Source organism: Nannobrachium achirus (genome assembly GCF_963921795.1).
Source record: "Nannobrachium achirus genome assembly, chromosome: 8".
Classification (NCBI taxonomy): Eukaryota; Metazoa; Chordata; class Actinopteri; order Myctophiformes; family Myctophidae; genus Nannobrachium; species Nannobrachium achirus.
The window spans coordinates 179446-199263 of NC_137817.1; the positions used below are offsets into that span (position 1 = coordinate 179446).

At 41.9% G+C, this 19818-nt stretch overlaps 1 protein-coding gene across 1 annotated transcript in view; it reads left to right on the plus strand.

Annotated features, from left to right (window-relative positions):
- The window catches only part of fchsd2 (FCH and double SH3 domains 2), an 81291-nt gene extending 61711 nt beyond the window's left edge, over window positions 1-19580 (plus strand). The window contains exons 15-22 of the mRNA XM_080730896.1: window positions 5734-5796; window positions 8869-8988; window positions 10318-10401; window positions 12168-12360; window positions 13492-13724; window positions 15963-16158; window positions 16499-16581; window positions 17998-19580. Coding sequence (XP_080587022.1) covers window positions 5734-5796; window positions 8869-8988; window positions 10318-10401; window positions 12168-12360; window positions 13492-13724; window positions 15963-16158; window positions 16499-16581; window positions 17998-18096 — 1071 coding nt within the window. The 3' untranslated portion in view covers window positions 18097-19580. The remainder of the gene's footprint in view (window positions 1-5733; window positions 5797-8868; window positions 8989-10317; window positions 10402-12167; window positions 12361-13491; window positions 13725-15962; window positions 16159-16498; window positions 16582-17997) is intronic.
- Window positions 19581-19818: the final 238 nt, after the last annotated feature.

Below are 19818 nucleotides of genomic sequence, written 5' to 3' on the forward strand. Positions count from 1 at the left end.
ACAAGCTCAACCACCTCACCGTTAATGGTGCTTGGCACCGGGGGGACTCTCTTGGAGGTGCGGAAGTCCACCACCATCTCCTTAGTCTTGCTTGCGTTGAGCTTGAGATGGTTGTCCTCGCTCCACTGCACAAAGTCTCTAACCACACCATCGTGCTCAGCCGTGTTGTCACCCGAGATCTTGCTGATCACTACGGTATCATCTGAGAACTTCTGCAGATGACAGGTCTTGGAGTTGAAGCGGAAGTCCGATGTATAGAGAGTGAACAGGAAGGGTGAGAGCACAGTTCCTTGAGGGGCCCCCGTGTTGCTCACCAGCACATCGGACCGACAGCCCTGCAGTCTCACAGACTGTGGTCTTTCTGAAAGGTAGTCTGTGATCCATGCCACAAAGCCCTTGTCCACCCCCATCAGCGTAAGCTTCTCCGCAAGCAGAGACGGTTGGATAGTGTTGAAAGCACTGGAGAAGTCAAACGGTGTGCCAAAACGCCACTAATTAGTCGAAATGGCTGACTTCCTGTTTGGTTTCTGATTGGCTGCTGGCCTTGTGACGTGGGTAGAGCTGCGAGGGCCCGGTCATCGCTGCTTGCAGCTTTAATTCATTAATCGTCCATGACCTTAATTGGGGCCTATTTCGCCAAACAGGAAGTGCCCCTCACCAAACAGGAAGTGACCCTTTACCTCGTGAACCGTTTGTCGTACAGACGCGTAGATGGCATCAAATGACTTGATTAAGAGTCCTTAACCTTAATTGGGGCCTATTTCGCCAAACAGGAAGTGCCCCTCACCAAACAGGAAGTGACCCTTGATCTCGTGAACCATTTGTCGTACAGATGCGCGGGTTGCGTCAAATGACAAGAATAAGAGTCCTTAACCTTAATTAGGGCCTATTTCGCCAAACAGGAAGTGCCCCTTACCAAACAGGAAGTGACCCTTTATCTCGTGAACCGTTTGTCGTGCAGACGCGCGGGTGGTGTGAAATGACTTGATTAAGAGTCATTAACCTTAATTGGGGCCTATTTCGCCAAACAGGAAGTGTCCCTCACCAAACAGGAAGTGACCCTTTATCTCGTGATCTGTTTGTCGTACAGACATGTGGGTGGTGTCATATGAAGAACCATAATGTTAAAGCTTATGCAAAAAATGCTAATGTTAAAAAATGTAACGCTAATGCTAACACCAACCGCTACACAAGGTTGCACAGATTTAGCGAGCTGCAGGCACACTTGCGGCTCGGCCGGGAATAGGTTGCTATTACTTTTCTAAGAGAAAAGTTGTATCGTTTAATTGATATTAATTTATTAGTGAATTAATTTTACCCATTGACTTATAATGGGAATCGCAAAAACTCACATTCAATATTCTTTTTCTTGCAAACCATAGGGGCTACAGTTTCAAAACTTGGAGAGGAGATTTATAATGATATCAAGGATTAAATAAAAAATAATTTCATCAGTTGGCCTCATGGTGGCGCTATAACAGTCCACTTTACCTTTCGGCCTGTAACTCTTGAACCGTAGGTCGGAAAATTAAAATTCCTTTTTCCCTGGATTCCTTGGGTCATGATGCATCTCCTCATATAGGCCACGCCCATTTGCGTCAGGATAGATTTTCCACCATTTTGAATTTTCTTCAAAACACACTTTTTGCTCCTTTTCCTACATATTTTCTCCAAATGTCACAAAAATCGATACACACGATCTATGGACTCATGCGATAAACATATTTAAACAATATTTTGATAGTCCATACCGTTCTTCCGTAACAGGGTTCCAAAGTTAGCGGGAGGAGCCCGTTTTGTAAGAAGTAGCCATAAATCACAAACGAAACATCCAGTCAACACCAAATTTTAACCACAAGTGGGGGGCGCTATACTGAAAATATACCCAAAAGCATTTCCACTTCGACCCATAGGGGGCACCACAAACGCGCAAAACGTAACCGTTTCATGCCAAAACGTGTTTTTCAGGGGGAACGACCCTCTCAAAACGAAACACTAACACCAACCGCTACACAAGGTTGCACAGACTTAGCGAGCTGCAGGCACACTTAAAATTTCTTAGAAATTTTCTTTTCTAGTATATATATAACATTAACAAGCATCAACAAGGTTCAGCTGAGTCTACAGTATATAACATTAACGAGCATCAACAAGGTTCAGCTGAGTCTACAGTATATAACATTAACAGTATTAACTGTATATAACATTAACAAGCATCAACAAGGTTCAGCTGGGTCTACAGTATATAACATTAACAGTATTAACTGTATATAACATTAACAAGCATCAACAAGGTTCAGCTGAGTCTACAGTATATAACATTAACAGTATTAACTGTATATAACATTAACAGTATTAACTGTATATAACATTAACGAGCATCAACGAGGTTCAGCTGGGTCTACAGTATATAACATTAACAGTATTAACTGTATATAACATTAACGAGCATCAACGAGGTTCAGCTGGGTCTACAGTATATAACATTAACAGTATTAACTGTATATAACATTAACGAGCATCAACGAGGTTCAGCTGGGTCTACAGTATATAACATTAACAGTATTAACTGTATATAACATTAACGAGCATCAACAAGGTTCAGCTGGGTCTACAGTATATAACATTAACAGTATTAACTCATCTAGTGCCATTCGCGAGATGTCTCGCGAAATGTACTCGAGTATCTGTAGTGCCATTCACGGGATATCTCGGGAAAAGTAATAGATTACTGTAACGGCGAGTACATTACCGAGAAGAATCGCCGGCGGTCCGGAGACGAAATCCGTCGCTGATTTCGCATCATCACGGCTCCACGAGCACAAAATAGTCCCATCCATAACATTGAGTTGGACGGGGGATCTCATCTTTAATGTCCATTATCTCAAAACTACACTTTAGAAGCTAGGATGGAGGCAGATGCTCGCTTATGTTACACAGTTATAAACGCTCCCGGTCGGCCATTACACAACTCCACGTGGACACGGATCGGTTCCGGTGCACGATCCGATGACGTCAGACCGGAAGTGATTGCGCGGTGGACTTCTGGCCTTCAAAATAAGACAACGCAAGTGAATGGGACCTGAAGGAGGCACTTTGGACATTATAATCCGTTATGTCTGGGGCTCTGAATGAGTTAACTGTATATAACATTAACAGTATTAACTGTATATAACATTAACGAGCATCAACGAGGTTCAGCTGGGTGTGTCTCATTTCTCTCCAAAAGCCTTTGATTATTTTATTTCCCATCATTAAATTGGAATATCATTAATGAGTACTGTGATTATCTCACACACACACACACACACACACACACACACACACACACACACACACACACACACACACACACACACACACACACACACATACATAAAAGCATAGCATCAGCTGCTGTAGATGCTACAGATAGAGACATAGCATCAGCTGCTGTAGATGCTACAGATAGAGACATAGCATCAGCTGCTGTAGATGCTACAGATAGAGACATAGCATCAGCTGCTGTAGAGATGCTATTTTACAACATTTCTGAAAAATGTAATAAAGTTTGTAAACATTTCAATCATTTGTGTCCCAGCACCCCCAGCAGCCAGTCATTTTCATTTTTTTCATTTTCATTTTTTCATTTCATTTGAAAGCTGGGGATCATAGCTACAAAATGATATATTGGTTGTGGAGATTGACCCAACAGTTTTGAAGATATGGCTTATAGAATGATGCCATGCTGAAATAGGACTTTTGAGATATTCAAGTTTTAAATAAATTTCTAACCTGCAATGACCTGACTCCGCCACATGGGGAGCAATCTTCAATTCAATCTTCAATTCAAAGAAGCTTTATTGGCATGAGAACACAAACGTTTACACAGTGGTGGAAAAAGTACCAACATTTTATAATTAAGTAAAAGTATCAATTCTGCAATGTAGAATCACTCTGTTACAAGTAAAAGTCCAGAATTAAAAATGTACTTGAGTAAAAGTACAAAAGTATTGGTATCCAAATGTACTTAAAGTACCAAAAGTAAAAGTACAAAATGTTTGAAAATAGCAGATCTACAAGCTCACAACGCGTCGCACCGCAATGCGTTGTGAGCTTGTAGACCGGCTATTTTCAAATAGCCTTGGTATAACATAGGGCTAAAGTGGTTTATGTATGTTTTAAAATGTAGTTATTGCTCTCTAAAAAGATAATGCCACAACAGCATCTCAAGCATTATTGGGCTAAATGTAAAGACGCTACGCTGCGCCAACCGTGAATTCAACACAATCTGCTGTTACGCAGTTTAACCAATTTGCTACATACGTCTACACAAACGGTCAGATTACAAAGATAAATTGCTTATTGAAGGCTCACAGATGTCACCATAGGGTACGCTCCAGCAGGATGTCCCGTAATGATCGTATTATTTAATGAGGAGCATTTTAATCCGATCGGTCGTCGTTTCCTTAAAAAGGTATTAATGTATCTAAGTGCAGTACACCTCGCAACCGATGGGGTCGCATGGCTGAAAAACAACAGAAAATGGCATCTGATCGGATTAAAATGCAGTTTATTAAACAATACGAAAGATACGGGTAATTCTGCTTGAGCGTACCATACTGTGACATCTGTGAGACTTCAGTAAGCACGTTATATTTGAAATATGAAGGTTTTTGTAGACGTACGTAGCAAATAGGATTAACTGCTCAACACGAGGTTGAAGTGAATGTATTACGTGCGCAACAGGGCTAACTGTGCTAAATGTAGCATAATCAGTGTTTGTGTAACTTTAGTCAGAAGGATTATCTGACCTGATAATAAAACACAATCTACAGGCTTAACCGCCTCGCGTTGTGAGCTTGTAGAAGAGAGCAACAATAGAGTTGGGTCACGTTTTATTTGTTTATAGCCTGCAGCTAGCGCTGCAGCTAGCGCTAGCTAACGCTAGCTAGCGTTAGCCGTTAGCCACTCATAGCCAGTCAACCAGAATAGTCTACTCTAAAGTCAACTTTCCGACGGCGAGTGAACGATTGCATTCCATCCATGTTTTCTTGGCTGTCAATTTATTGTCCAAAAAAACAAACGCCCTGAACGTTAGAATTAGATAGTTTAGGACGACACTGATCTATTGCCATACCCAATGCTAAGCTAACTCAGTGACAAAGGAAGCTTCCGCACGCATACGTCACAGACGTCTCCAGGCCGCTCCAGGCAGGAACGGATCATTCACCAGCGTAGAAGAAGAAACAGCGGAAGAACGGCGGAAGAATAATAAATAAAATAATACACTAAATCATACATTACGTGGTTAATAATTGTTCATTTGGAACACACGTGGCATTAAATTAATGGGATAAATACTGTGGGTTGCATCGCTAAGTAATGGAGTCCCGATATTACCGCATTTGGCTACAAACGGCTAACAAAGGCTGGCTAGTTAGCATTTTAGCTAATATAAACTGGGAGGACTAACAGAATTATGTACCGATCTCTCACATTAATTAAAAAAAGTCTTATTTACATGCAGAGTTAAGCTCTGGCGTTTAAGTGAAATGTAGCCTAGATATTATGAGATGCTGTTGTGGCATTATCTTTTTAGAGAGCAAAAAAAAATAAAAAATCATTTTGGCTGTAGGGAATAATGACAGTCCCCGAGATGACTGGCTGCTGGGGGCGCTGGGCCACATTTATGTATGTATTTATTTATTTATTTATTTATTTATTTATTTATTTATTTATTTATTTTTAAAGGTGATGGAAGAACTGGAGAACGAACGCTGGGCAAACTACACTACCCATGATCCTTCACTGTCGGTAACTACACTACCCATGATCCTTCACTGTCGGTAACTACACTACCCATGATCCTTCACTGTGGGTGAGAGCTCACTAACTACACTACCCATGATCCTTCACTGTCGGTGAGACCTCACTAACTACACTACCCATGATCCTTCACTGTGGGTGAGACCTCACTAACTACACTACCCATGATCCTTCACTGTGGGTGAGACCTCACTAACTACACTACCCATGATCCTTCACTGTGGGTGAGACCTCACTAACTACACTACCCATGATCCTTCACTGTGGGTGAGACCTCACTAACTACACTACCCATGATCCTTCACTGTAGGTGTATAGAGGGTATCTGCACATTTCTAAAGAGACAATTTAAGGACTTAAAGTTCAAATCTGGTTGTTTGGGGTTCGTGGCCTGAGAAGGTTGAGGACAACTAGTAGACCTGAGGTCTGTGAAGTCTGTTAGAGTTGTAGACCCACCTTCTAATGAAGGTTACACAACTTGATGTGAAAACATCAAATCTATTGAAGTGACTTTAGTTAATAAAACATATGTTTCATTAGTAAACCTTACTGTATATAACAATAGATTAATAAAACATGTTTCATTATTAAACCTTACTGTATATAACAATAGTTTAATAAAACATGTTTCATTATTAAACCTTACTGTATTTGACAATAGATTAATAAAACATATGTTTCTGTACTCTTTATGACACAACAGTTTACAGTAGATCTACAAGCTCACCTGGTGACAGCTTCCTGTCAACTTGTACATCATCTATTTTTGAACAGTTTGATGAATGTTGAATAATTTACAACCAGGACTCTTTAAGAGCTTTAAGAGTTAAAAAAAAACTCTCAATAGTTTTTATATAACTGCTCACATTTGGACTTTGACACGAACGCACTAACACGCACGCACGCACGCACGCACGCACGCACGCACGCACGCACGCACGCACGCACGCACACACACACACACACACACACACACACACACACACACACAACACACACACTCTTTGGCATTGAGTTTACTGTGTCAACATGGATCTGATGACTCAACTGTTATCAGTCACACAATGACTTTCACACACACACACACACACACACACACACACACACACACACACACACACACACACACATGCTTTTGTCCAGTAGAAGTTTCTCCCAGCTTGCTTGGATCAGGTGACTGACAGGTGTGTTAGCCAATCACATTCCCAGGGGAGAGAGCGAGGGGTATGTGTGTGTGTGTGTGTGTGTGTGTGTGTGTGTGTGTGTGTGTGTGTGTGTGTGTGTGTGTGTGTGTGTGTGTGTGTGTGTGTGTGTGTGTGTGTACAGTAAGGTATACAGTAACCAGTGACAGACAGTAAAAGCTAGTAGAACCAAATCACAGAGCTTTTACAGACAGACAGACAGACAGACAGACAGACAGACAGACAGACAGACAGACGTTTTAAAACCAGCCACCAGATCTACCAGACCACACAGGGTTTGGAAGCATTAGAGTGTGAGTTACATTTATTTATACATCAGCTTGCAGATCTGCTGTTTTTTGGTAAAGAGCTTTGGTGTAGAAGTTGTCCAGTTTACCAAGTTTAAAGGCTTTTAAATGTTTAAATAAGAGTACAATATTTATAGTGTTTGTTCAGTAACAGTGTTAAATAGCTCTATATTGTGACAGTAATCATTGCTATAGAGTGTTCAGTAACAGTGTTAAATAGCTCCGTAGCTCTACTCAGCCCAAAAGTAGTAAGACATCATATTTACTTTAAGATTTGTCTCAAGATATATTGTTGTTAATGTACTGACATATTATCTTGTTTATTATAGTGATGTGTATTACCTGCTTATTGTAAGTAGCTTTGGATTAAAAGTGTCTGCTAAATGCCTAAACTGTAACTGTAAACCTGTTAAATTTGTTCTCCTGCTAACGCCTTACCGAAGGCCTTAAAGATGCAGTGCCATGATTTGTTTTCCCTAAAACATGATTATCAGGTATTATGATTAATTATACTAGAGGGAAATTTTTTTTACAGAAAGAGTTAAAATGATGTTTTATGTGGCCAACAGAAACAGTGGAGAGTGGGGGGGGGGGGGGGGGGGTTCAGCCAAAGCTCTTAATTGCTCCCTTTGAACTTCAAAGGGGGTTGTGCACACCTCGTTAGCATCAAAGACAACGACCTGTTTGATGCCTGTCATAGAGGGGGGGAGGGGAGGGGAGAATGTTTTGTGTACACAAGTCAAACACAACCCCTCCCACCAGATCTCTTGTGATTGGGAATTTCACATTTCAAATCCCCTCCTCTTTGAAATATCTTGTCAATGGGACAATGTCAGACTCAAGCCTAACCCTAACCCTAACCCTAAGGGGACAATGTCAGACTCAAGCCTAACCCTAACCCTAATGGGACAATGTCAGACTCAAGCCTAACCCTAACCCTAACTCTAATGGGACAATGTCAGACTCAACCCTCCCTAACCCTAATGGGACAATGTCAGACTCAAGCCTAACCCTAACCCTAATGGGACAATGTCAGACTCAAGCCTAACCCTAACCCTAATGGGACAATGTCAGACTCAAGCCTAACCCTAACCCTAATCGGACAATGTCAGACTCCAGCTCAGCGCAGAGTCTGAAATCAGGCTAGGAAACTGGATCCTTTCCACTGTAAATACCATTGATTTATTATTTGTTTTCAGTCTTTTGATGACACATTTTATTATTTATCTGTCATTTAATGTTAAGGATTGTTGGGATTTAAACAATCCCAAAAGCTTTCTTGTGGTGTTTATCCTTTTAGTTGAACTTGTACCAGTGAACTGTACTGTCATGTAACTTTTTTTCCTACGTAAACTGACAACCAATCAATCAATCAATCAATCAATCAATCAATCAATCAATCAATCAATCAATCAATCAATCAATTCATATTTACAATAAAGATTTTCTTTGAAAGACATTAAGTGTGTGAGTGTGTGTGTGTGTGTGTGTGTGTGTGTGTGTGTGTGTGTGTGTGTGTGTGTGTGTGTGTGTGTGTGTGTGTGTGTGTGTGTGTGTGTGTGTGTGTGCAGTGTCCGTCAGAAGGGGAGGAGCTTGAAGACAACATGGAGGTTTTTGATGACAGCAGCTCCAGTCCTTCAGGGACCCTGAGGTCATACCCTTTGACCTGTAAGGTCATCTACTCCTATAAGGTAACCCTGAGGTCATACCCACTGACCTGCAAGGTCATCTACTCCTATAAGGTAACCGTTGACCTTTGACCTGCAAGGTCATCTACTACTATAAGGTAACCGTTGACCTTTGACCTGCAAGGTCATCTACTCCTATAAGGTAACATCTGACCTCTGACCTGTAAGGTCATCTACTCCTATAAGGTAACCCTGAGGTCGTACCCTTTGACCTGTAAGGTCATCATACTTCCTAACTTAACTAACCAATCGCTGCCAGGTATTAATTATCTCATTAAGTTTCATGAGTTTAAATTAATTAGATTTGATTAAAAACAATCCGCTGAGCCTGAGTTCCCCAAAGACAGCACTTCCTGTTTGGAACAGGAACTGCATTTATTTTGTGACCACTTCCTGTTCCATTTACTTCCTGGTTCCACACGAGGAGAAGGAGGAGAAGACGTTCAGTGACCACGGCGGCGCCACTCATTATGACACTTTGAGTGGCAAACTTGCACCGGAAGTTCCATGAATAATATTGGAGTCTATGAAAGCCAGCTCATGAAAAAAAAAAAAAAAACATTCTGAACGACTGAGACCTTTGTTGTATAATCGCTCCAGGAATATAAAAGAAGACACATCACAGGTATTTTTTACAATCACTTGCTTTTCGATGTGCACGGTACATAATGTTGTTGAGGCAGCTAAACAGCGGCAAGTATAGTTTCTGTCTCGGAGATATCGCGAGATTTGGATTCCAGACAGGGAATGGTGGAGAATCTCGCGATACTATCTAGTTCAGAAATGTACTTTGTGCTCTTTAGATGCCTCTATAATGTTATACAGGGTTAGGGTTAGGGTCTTTAGATGCCTCTATAATGTTATACAGGGTTAGGGTTAGGGTCTTTAGATGCCTCTATAATGTTATACAGTGTTAGGGTTAGGGTTAGGGTTAGGGTCTTTAGATGCCTCTATAATGTTATACAGACGACACACCCAAAAGCTGTGACATGTCTTCTTTTATATTCCTGAGCTGAGTATTTTATAAAGGTCTCTATCGTTCAGAATGATTGTTTTGTTCATGAGCTGTCCAGCCGCCTCTCATAGACTCTAATGTTATTCATCCAACCTCCGCTGAGAGTTTTGCCACAGAGGGTGTCATGGCTGCTTAGCCGTGGTGTCTCTTCCTTATCTGATCCTCCTTGTTCCACATCAGTAGTTGACTATAGATGTCTTGTCTCTGTCTCTCTCACTGTGTGTCTATGTCTCTCTCTCTCTCTCTCTCTCTCTCTCTCTCTCTCTCTCTCTCTCTCTCTCTCTCTCTCTCTCTGTGTCTCTATGTCTCTCTCCCAGGCCAGTCAACCAGATGAGTTAACTATAGATGAACATGAGATGTTGGAGGTGATTGAGGATGGAGACATGGAGGACTGGGTGAAGGTTGGTTACTGTACCTTCTGTACTTACTGTACTTAGTGTACTTACTGTACTTACTGTACTTACTGTACCCAATGTACCTACTGTACCCTACTGTACTAACTGTACTACCCTACCAACCCTGTAATGGTTTAGGCTGAAAGGAAATGGTGTGGGGTCTCAGCCAGGGATTTCACCTGACAACATGTTAAAACCAATTGAAACAAGGCTGCATATCTCAGACCACCCTCTGCTCTGGGTTCACCCTAAACCTAGACCTAAACCTAAACCTAACAATAAGGTTTAGTTTAACTCTATGGGTTCAGTAACAATAAGGTTTAGTTTAACTCTATGGGTTCAGTAACAACAAGGTTTAGTTTAACTCTATGGGTTCAGTAACAATAAGGTTTAGTTTAACTCTATGGGTTCAGTAACAATAAGGTTTAGTTTAACTCTATGGGTTCAGTAACAATAAGGTTTAGTTTAACTCTATGGGTTCAGTAACAACAAGGTTTAGTTTAACTATCTGGGTTCAGTAACAATAAGGTTTATTTTAACTCTATGGGTTCAGTAACAATAAGGTTTAGTTTAACTCTATGGGTTCAGTAACAATAAGGTTTAGTTTAACTCTATGGGTTCAGTAACAACAAGGTTTAGTTTAACTCTCTGGGTTCAGTAACAATAAGGTTTAGTTTAACTCTATGGGTTCAGTAACAATAAGGTTTAGTTTAACTCTATGGGTTCAGTAACAATAAGGTTTAGTTTAACTCTATGGGTTCAGTAACAATAAGGTTTAGTTTAACTCTATGGGTTCAGTAACAATAAGGTTTAGTTTAACTCTCTGGGTTCAGTAACAATAAGGTTTAGTTTAAAAAGAGAGATATTGATTATTAGGGGGCACGGTGGCGCAGTGGTTAGCGCTTCGTCTCACAGCTAGAAGGTCCTGGGTTCGATTCCCGCCGGGGGACGCTGTGGGCGCTGGGGGCGTGTTCTCTCCTCCGCGTCATCAGCGCCCACACCCTAGGTGGGGTCGGCGATAGGGCCTTTCTGTGTGGAGTTTGCATGTTCTCCCCGTGTCTCCTAGGGTTGATACCCTCACAAAAACATGCAGTTATCCTGGTCTCTATAATGCCTCCCCCTGGCCAGCCGGGGCGCTTGATGGAGGGGAAAGGAACTGGTTGGAATAACGTGTTCCTTCCACGCGCTACGTCCAAACCAGGGAAATCTCCACTGTCAGGTGAAAAGAAACAACTTGGACTCCTCATGCAATGAAGGAAGCATGAGGTCAGTCCGTTGTCTCCCCAGGCGCAGCAGAGGGAGAGCAGAGCCCAGGATTACATAGGCAATTGGCACTGTGTGAAAATGCGTTACAAAATCGTGGGATAAAAATTATACACATTTATTTTTAAAAAGAGAGATATTGAAGGTTCAGTGTACAGAATATCCACAGTTCAGTTTCACATCCCAGTTCTCCCTCAACCCGACAGTTTGCTATGAAGCACGTTGTATAAAGAAAGCCCTCTCCTTGTTTGTGCATGTGTGTGTGTGCGTGTGTGTGTGTGTGTGTGTGTGTGTGTGTGTGTGTGTGTGTGTGTGTGTGTGTGTGTGTGTGTGCATGTGTGTGTGTGTGTGTGTGTGTGTGTGTGTGTGTGTGTGTGTGTGTGTGTGTGTGTGTGTGTGTGTGTGTGCGTGCGTGCGTGCGTGTGTGTGTGTGTGCGTGCGTGCGTGCGTGTGTGTGTGTGCATGTGTGTGTGTGTGTGCATGTGTGTGTGTGTGCGCGTCTCTCTCAGGCTCGTAATAAGAGCGGCAGTGTTGGCTACGTTCCAGAGAAGTATCTCCAGTTCCCCGCCAGCAGCTCTCTACTGAGCGTGCTCAGTTCCCTAGCGGCGCTGGACGCTCGCTCTCACACCTCGTCCAACTCCACCGAACCCGAGATCAGCCTGAACGCTGTGTGTGTTAATGGAGAAATACCCCCACCCAGTGGTAAGAATAAGAACTGAACGCTGTGTGTGTTAATGGAGAATTACCCCCACCCAGTGGTAAGATACTGAACTGAACTCTGTGTGTGTTAATGGAGAAATAAGCCACAAGAGGCCTCTGGTATTTTATAACGGCTGAGAGGCATGTGGTTACCTGGTATTTTATAACAGCTGAGAGGCATGTGATTACCTGGTATTTTATAACGGCTGAGAGGCATGTGGTTACCTGGTATTTTATAACGGCTGAGAGGCATGTGGTTACCTGGTATTTTATAACAGTGAGAGGCATGTTGGTTACCTGGTATTTTATAACAGTGAGAGGCATGTTGGTTACCTGGTATTTTATAACAGTGAGAGGCATGTGGTTACCTGGTATTTTATAACAGTGAGAGGCATGTGGTTACCTGGTATTTTATAACGGTTGAGAGGCATGTGGTTACCTGGTATTTTATAACGGTTGAGAGGCATGTGGTTACCTGGTATTTTATAACGGCTGAGAGGCATGTGGTTACCTGGTATTTTATAACGGCTGAGAGGCATGTGGTTACCTGGTATTTTATAACAGTGAGAGGCATGTTGGTTACCTGGTATTTTATAACAGTGAGAGGCATGTTGGTTACCTGGTATTTTATAACAGTGAGAGGCATGTGGTTACCTGGTATTTTATAACAGTGAGAGGCATGTGGTTACCTGGTATTTTATAACGGTTGAGAGGCATGTGGTTACCTGGTATTTTATAACAACTGAGAGGCATGTGGTTACCTGGTATTTTATAACGGCTGAGAGGCATGTGGTTACCTGGTATTTTATAACGGCTGAGAGGCATGTGGTTACCTGGTATTTTATAACGGTTGAGAGGCATGGTGAGACACGAGGCGAAGCCTATTGTATTTTACTTCAGATTTATTTCAAAACTGTTACTAGTTACTTTGCAGATATAAATTATAATATTATAAACCATACTTTTACTTAAGTGAAAAATGTGAGAACTTTTTCCACCACTTGCAGCAGGCAGCCACACATAGATGAGATACGGCTCATGTTTTTTCATGAAGCAATGAAATGTCTTCAACAGTGTTGCTACGATTATTATTGATTATCTCTCTCTCTCTCTCTCTCTCTCTCCCCCCGGTAGTGCATGTACGTGCGCTGTACTCCTACTCAGCTCAGACAGAGGAAGAACTCAGTTTCCCAGAAGGCTCTGTGATTCGTGTCCTGAGCAGAGACAACCAATCAGACGACGGCTTCTGGGAGGGTGAGCTGAACGGACGCACCGGCGTCTTCCCCTCGCTGCTGGTGGAGGAGCTGAGCCAGAACGGAGACAGCAGCGCCCCCGCTGGCCTGGGGGGCTCACTGCTGGAAACCCAGGCCAGTTCACTTTGGTTTTGTTTTACATCTAACAACTTTGAAAAGATTTCTCCGTCGTAATAAAATCAAGGCGAGTCGCTCCCGTGATTCGGTCGTTACTCAATCGTCAGGTGTGAGGTAGCGGTCCGACTTGATTTTTACCCTGACGTGAGACCCTGATTCTGTTAGGAGAATGTCAAACTGGTTTTATATTTTCACAAATCAGGGCTGAGTCTGAATGAATACAATGACGTAACAACCAAAACAGAACGACGCTTAGTGAGCCAAAAGCCATTAATTCCCCAAGACGCTGAGCTGCCAGCCTGGTCGCCACTATAGTTGTTGGTGCGACTACAACAGCCCTTTATTAGTTATTTCACCGCATATCACAATAGTACATTGTTCCAAACACTCTAAGTTGATATTAAGTTGATATGATCAATCAGAGGAGAGGAGAGAACAAGATAGGGCTGAGGGTGGAGGGCGGAGCTCGGTGAGCACTTAGCCCTGGTACAGACGAAATGACTAGACCAGGATTTCTCTGCCCCTACGAGGGTTAGGGTCAAAATAAACAAAACTACTTCACTACTCACCAAACCAAGGGCAGTTTTGTGTTGTTGAAAGACTATTCACCGTGGTGGGAAACCTCTCAGCACCCACTGTGTAAAATACACTATTTAACCTCTCAACACCCACTCTGTAAAATACACTATTTTAAACCTCTCAGCACCCACTGTGTAAAATACATTATTTAACCTCTCAACACCCACTCTGTAAAATACACTATTTTAAACCTCTCAGCACCCACTCTGTAAAACACATTATTTTTGTCATGAAATAAAACACATCTTATTTCCGGGTTGTGAACCGTTGTGTCTGCGGTGGCCGCCGTGTGGCTCGAGGTGGGTGCGTTTTATTCATTATTTATTCATTATTATTGTTTATTTATTTTATTTCATTATTTATTTCAGTGACCACTCTAGACCAGAGCTAGGTTAAGACTAGCTCTGGTCCATAGCGTTAGTGGAGTTCTCCCTAACGCTATGGACCAGAGCTAGTTTAAAGGACCTACACCATGAATTTTCACTTTTTCTATTTTAAAACCTTTTTTTGGGGTCCCACTGGCACCTTCTATCCTCACAAAGTCCTATTTCTGTACATTGTGTCTTTCTCTGGTTTTGGGAAGACAGAGATGAAAAGCTTTCCACGGGTTCTCAGAACAGTGCTGTTCTGAGAGTTGACGCATGTGACGTCACACGCGTTTCCCGTTTTTTTTTTAGTCAATAAATTTTTTTTTTTTTTTTTTTTTTTCAAAACATTTTTTTCAAAATTCTTTTTTTTTCAAAACTTTTTTTTTTAATTTTTTTACTTTTTTTTCAAAAAAAAAATGTTTTCAAAAACTTTTTTTTTCAAAAACTTTTTTTTTCAAAAAACTTTTTTTTTTAAAAACTTTTTTTCAAAAACTTTTTTTTTAAAAAAAAACTTCTTTTTTTCAAAAAACTTCTTTTTTTTCTGGAAAAACCCCACTAGATGCGCCCCTGAGCAAACAGAGGCCGTTTTGGTATTGCAGCTGGAGAGCCTCATTATAGTAGAGCTAGAACAAACAAAAAGAATGGTCAGAGTGTTTGTTGAGGGTTAAAACCTGTCTAAGACTCAATTTTGAGCATATATTTATACAAAAAATATAGTTTTAAAAGCATGGTGTAGGCCCTTTAAGACTAGCTCTGGTCTATAGCGTTAGTGGAGTTCTCCCTAACGCTATGGTGTAAGACTGGTTTTCATATCATAAACATTAACTTTAACTAAAAGCTTGTGTACAATCCATGTGGTGTCTGTTTACTGTTTACATCTGGATCATGCTCTCCCCCCCCCCCCCTCTCTCTCTCTCTCTCTCTCTCTCTCTCTCTCTCTCTCTCTCTCTTGACTGTTATGGTTACTGGACACTGTACTATTTTGATAGTTGTGCTTAAGGACACTTTATGTATATATTTATATATTATTCGCTCACTCTCTGATGTACCTTGCTCTTTACTGTACTCTGTTCTTGTTTTTTTATTTTTTATTCTTACTTCTCTGTATCTTTGTAAATAACCTTATACTGCTGTGCTGCCTCTGGGCAACTGATTTTCCCCCTTGGGATAATAAAGGTCTCTCTCTCTCTCTCTCTCTCTCTCTCTCTCTCTCTCTCTCTCTCTCTCTCTGTAGTAACTCTATGTCTCTCTCTCTCTCTCTCTCTCTCTCTCTCTCTCATGTAAACAGAAGGCAGCCTTGTTGCCCCTCCCCCTCTATGACCAGCCTCCAACTCCCATGATGCCGTTCACCTCTCAGCCTCCAACTCCCATGATGCCGTTCACCTCGCCAGAGCTCTGCAGCCCGCCGCCCCTCCCCCGCTCGCAATCCACCAATCAGAATGGAGAACACAAGCCCCTCCCACTGCCAGTCCCGGCGCCTCACAGTAAGAAACACACACACACACACACACACACGCACGCACGCACGCACGCACGCACGCACGCACGCACACACACACACACACACACACACACACACACACACACACTCACACTCACACTCACACTCACACTCACACACGTACACTCACAGACATTTTAATTCTTTATATGAATCCAGAAATTACAATGAATGTACAGGGACGCAAATGTAACAGGGTTGATCTAACAGGGTTGACTGTCACATGTGTGGATGTCTCTCTCTCTCTCTCTCGCTCTCTCTCTCTCTCTCTCTCTCTCTCTCTCTCTCTCTCTCATTATGTGTGGATGTCTCTCTCTCATCAGGTCGTAGTCCAGTGTCTCCAGGATTGGCTCCGCCTCTTCTCTTCACCCCAGATGGAGGACCCGCCCCCGGGAAACTGAGACCTGTAATTAATTAATTAATACATATATAATCATTAATATGATAATTAAATCATTCAGTTTACATGACAATGTTAGCCTGCTTCCTGAAGCTTGAGACAGTGATTACAAAGTACTGTAAAGTACATACTAAAGTACATACTTTACAGTAAAGTACAGTAAAGTACATACTTTACTGTGGTCCTTTAGCCACTCCCATTAAAACATATGCTCAGGTGCTTCAGGATCTGGTGACGTCTCAATGGAGAAATAAGGCAGCGCCGGACCGTACCGCACATTCCCAAACATAAACAAACGTGGCGTCGGCAGCCGCGGTAACATGCGATCGTATCGATCTCGCTATGAAACATCAGTAGCAGACATGTTTTACCGTGTTTGATTACTAGTTCGTAGCGCTCCTATTCTGCCAGTTTTCATTGGTTAGCAAGGAGCAACATGTTAGCCAGCCACATAGCGACACCAATAAGGGTCGCTTAACAACAACGTCATCTGCTTTGCTGCGGTTGTGATTGATCAGGCGGTGAACCAATCGCAGAAGACTGCCTCTTTGGCCACGCCCATCCCAGAAACGGCTGCAGCCAGAAGGGCTTTCAGACTGAAACCAAATGAACGTTCAGGCTGAGTGTCAGGCTAGTTGTTCTTAAAGGGGAAGACCACCCATTAGTACCCAAGTGTTACAGTGTCAGGCTAGTTGTTCTTAACTCTTTCAGTGCCCAGAATCACCACTAGAGGGCGCCCAATGGCCATAGAATCCAACATAGACAAGCGCTGTATATGCACAAGCCGTGCGCAGCCATGACGCGCCTGAACACTTTCCTTTGTGCATGAACAGGAACAGGATGAAGTTAGCTTTAAGTTCGCTATTGGCTACCAAGCATTTTAGAAGCCCTATTTTCGGCGATTTAGCCGTAGCCGTGATTAAACCTTGTACACCTCATGGATATGCATGGAACAGAGAAAATGAGCTCTAAAGATCCTGGATTGCATTGGAGTGGATGGTAAATATCGGTGGCGCGACGCTCTCGCGGGCCGTGTAAGCAGATGACGGCCGGCGGCCCGGCTCGAAAATTTAGCCCGGTGCTGTTTTTTTTATTTTTTTTAAGCCGAACTAGTTTGGGATCGGCACCCCGAACGTTAATAAGGTCCAAATAAATCCGAACTAGTTTGGGATCGGCACAATAAGAGTTAAGATTAAATCCAAAAACAAAGCATCAAAAAGTACACAGACCTTCCTGTGCTTGTTTGAGCTGCACGCACACACATAACGTGCGTTCACGCGTCGCGTATCGATCAAACACATCGATATTCACATCGGCCGTTTCAGACGGGGGCGATTAATTAACATATCAAGTTTCAACAGTTGATGTCAGCCTCTCCTCTCCTCTCCTCTCCTCTCCTCTCCTCTCCTCTCCTCTCTGCAGGTTCGAGCGGCCCCTCCCCCTCCTAAGCCCCTCCCCCCGCGCCTACGAGCCAATGAGAAGAGCGACAAGACGGAGGAGGTGGAGATCACCCTGGTGTGACCTGTCAATCACACTCCCTGACAGGAAGACACGCCCCCTCAGTAGCCATGACAACCTCCTCTTTAAGCCCCGCCCACTCTCTGGGGAAGTGAGGGGGCGGAGCCCAGGAAGAAGAATGATGTCACAGGAAGGGGAAACGAAGCTCATTTAAATATGGATATTAATATCTCATTTATTATCGTCTACAGACTCTGAGCTTTTTATTCCAAATAACTTTAATATTTATTAACTATATATTAAGTTAATAAATAACTTCTGGAAGTTTCAACGGAAAGAAAAAAGAATAGAAGAAAATAGAAAAAAAAGAAAAGAAAACGTCTGCGTGCACAGGCGGGACTTTGCCACAGGGAGGTGCCACCTGCAGCTCCAGGTGTTTTAACAGTTCTTTATTAACGGAGGAATTCCTTATAAGGTCAACCTTATTACCTTAACCAATTATTTAATTAATTAATTAATTAATAATTGATTAATTAATCAATAAGGTCAACCTTATTACCTTAATCAATAAGGTCAACCTTATTAATCAATAAGGTCAACCTAATTACCTTAACCAATTAATTAATTCATAATTAATGAATTAATCAATAAGGTCAACCTTCTGCATGAATGAAAACAAGCTGCCAACATTAGGAAAACATTTCACCCCCCCCCCCCCCCCCTCTGAAAACCCCAGAAGAGAAGAAAGGGTTAAATTATGACACTGCTGTGAGCTTGTAAATCTGCTCTTTCTGAATAGCCAACATGTTAAAAAGGTCTTGTAAATCTGATATTTCTGAATAGCCAACATGTTAAAAAGGTCTTGTAAATCTAATATTTCTGAATAGCCAACATGTTAAAAAGGTCTTGTAAATCTAATATTTCTGAATAGCCAACATGTTAAAAAGGTTCCCTGCTTTCGTGGGTTAACGTGATCATGTGACCAAACGGGAAAACACTGTGATGTCACACAACACATTTATATAAAAATATATATATATTTATATAAATCTTAGAAAATATATATATATATACCCAGGGGGCAAACCAGCCTTTTTTTTAGGAAACCTGCATTTGCCCCGACATAAAAGGTTGTCCACCAGAAATATTATCTATGACCCAGTAGGATCACAACCTATATGGACAACCCGGTCAATTTGTACGGCAAAGTTCCAATATGGCCGCCTCAATATTAGCCCCTATTAGTTTTAATGGGGGGTGAATAGGGACATTTTTTAAACTGAGGGATATTTCCACGAAACTTCACAGGTTGATCAATGGTATACATATGAACATTTTTTGTATTGCAAGTTTCCATGAAATCCAATATGGCCGCCACAATATTGCCGCCATAATGTAAGGACCCAGAAAATAGGTTTTGCCTCTAACTTCTGAACCAGATGAGCTAGAAACGCAAACTTGGTGTCTATTTCATGGTGTCTGACCATGGGAGACTCAATGGAATAGCTAATCTTATTATTGGGTGTGTCTGGACCTTTATTGTGCATATTTGCAAGATGGTGGATTCCCAAAATAGAGCTTTAACATAATTTCTACCATGATTGTTGACTGCTTTTGCAAATACAAGCAATATGAATCCATTTGCTAAGATTTATGGCACAGAAGGGACTTATACCTGTATTATTCTTGAGTTTGCATGTTGTCAAAATGGCTGTAAACGAGATATTATATTTCCTGTCCGATTCTACTGTATGTAGTTGTAGCAATGACTTCAGATAAAATCAG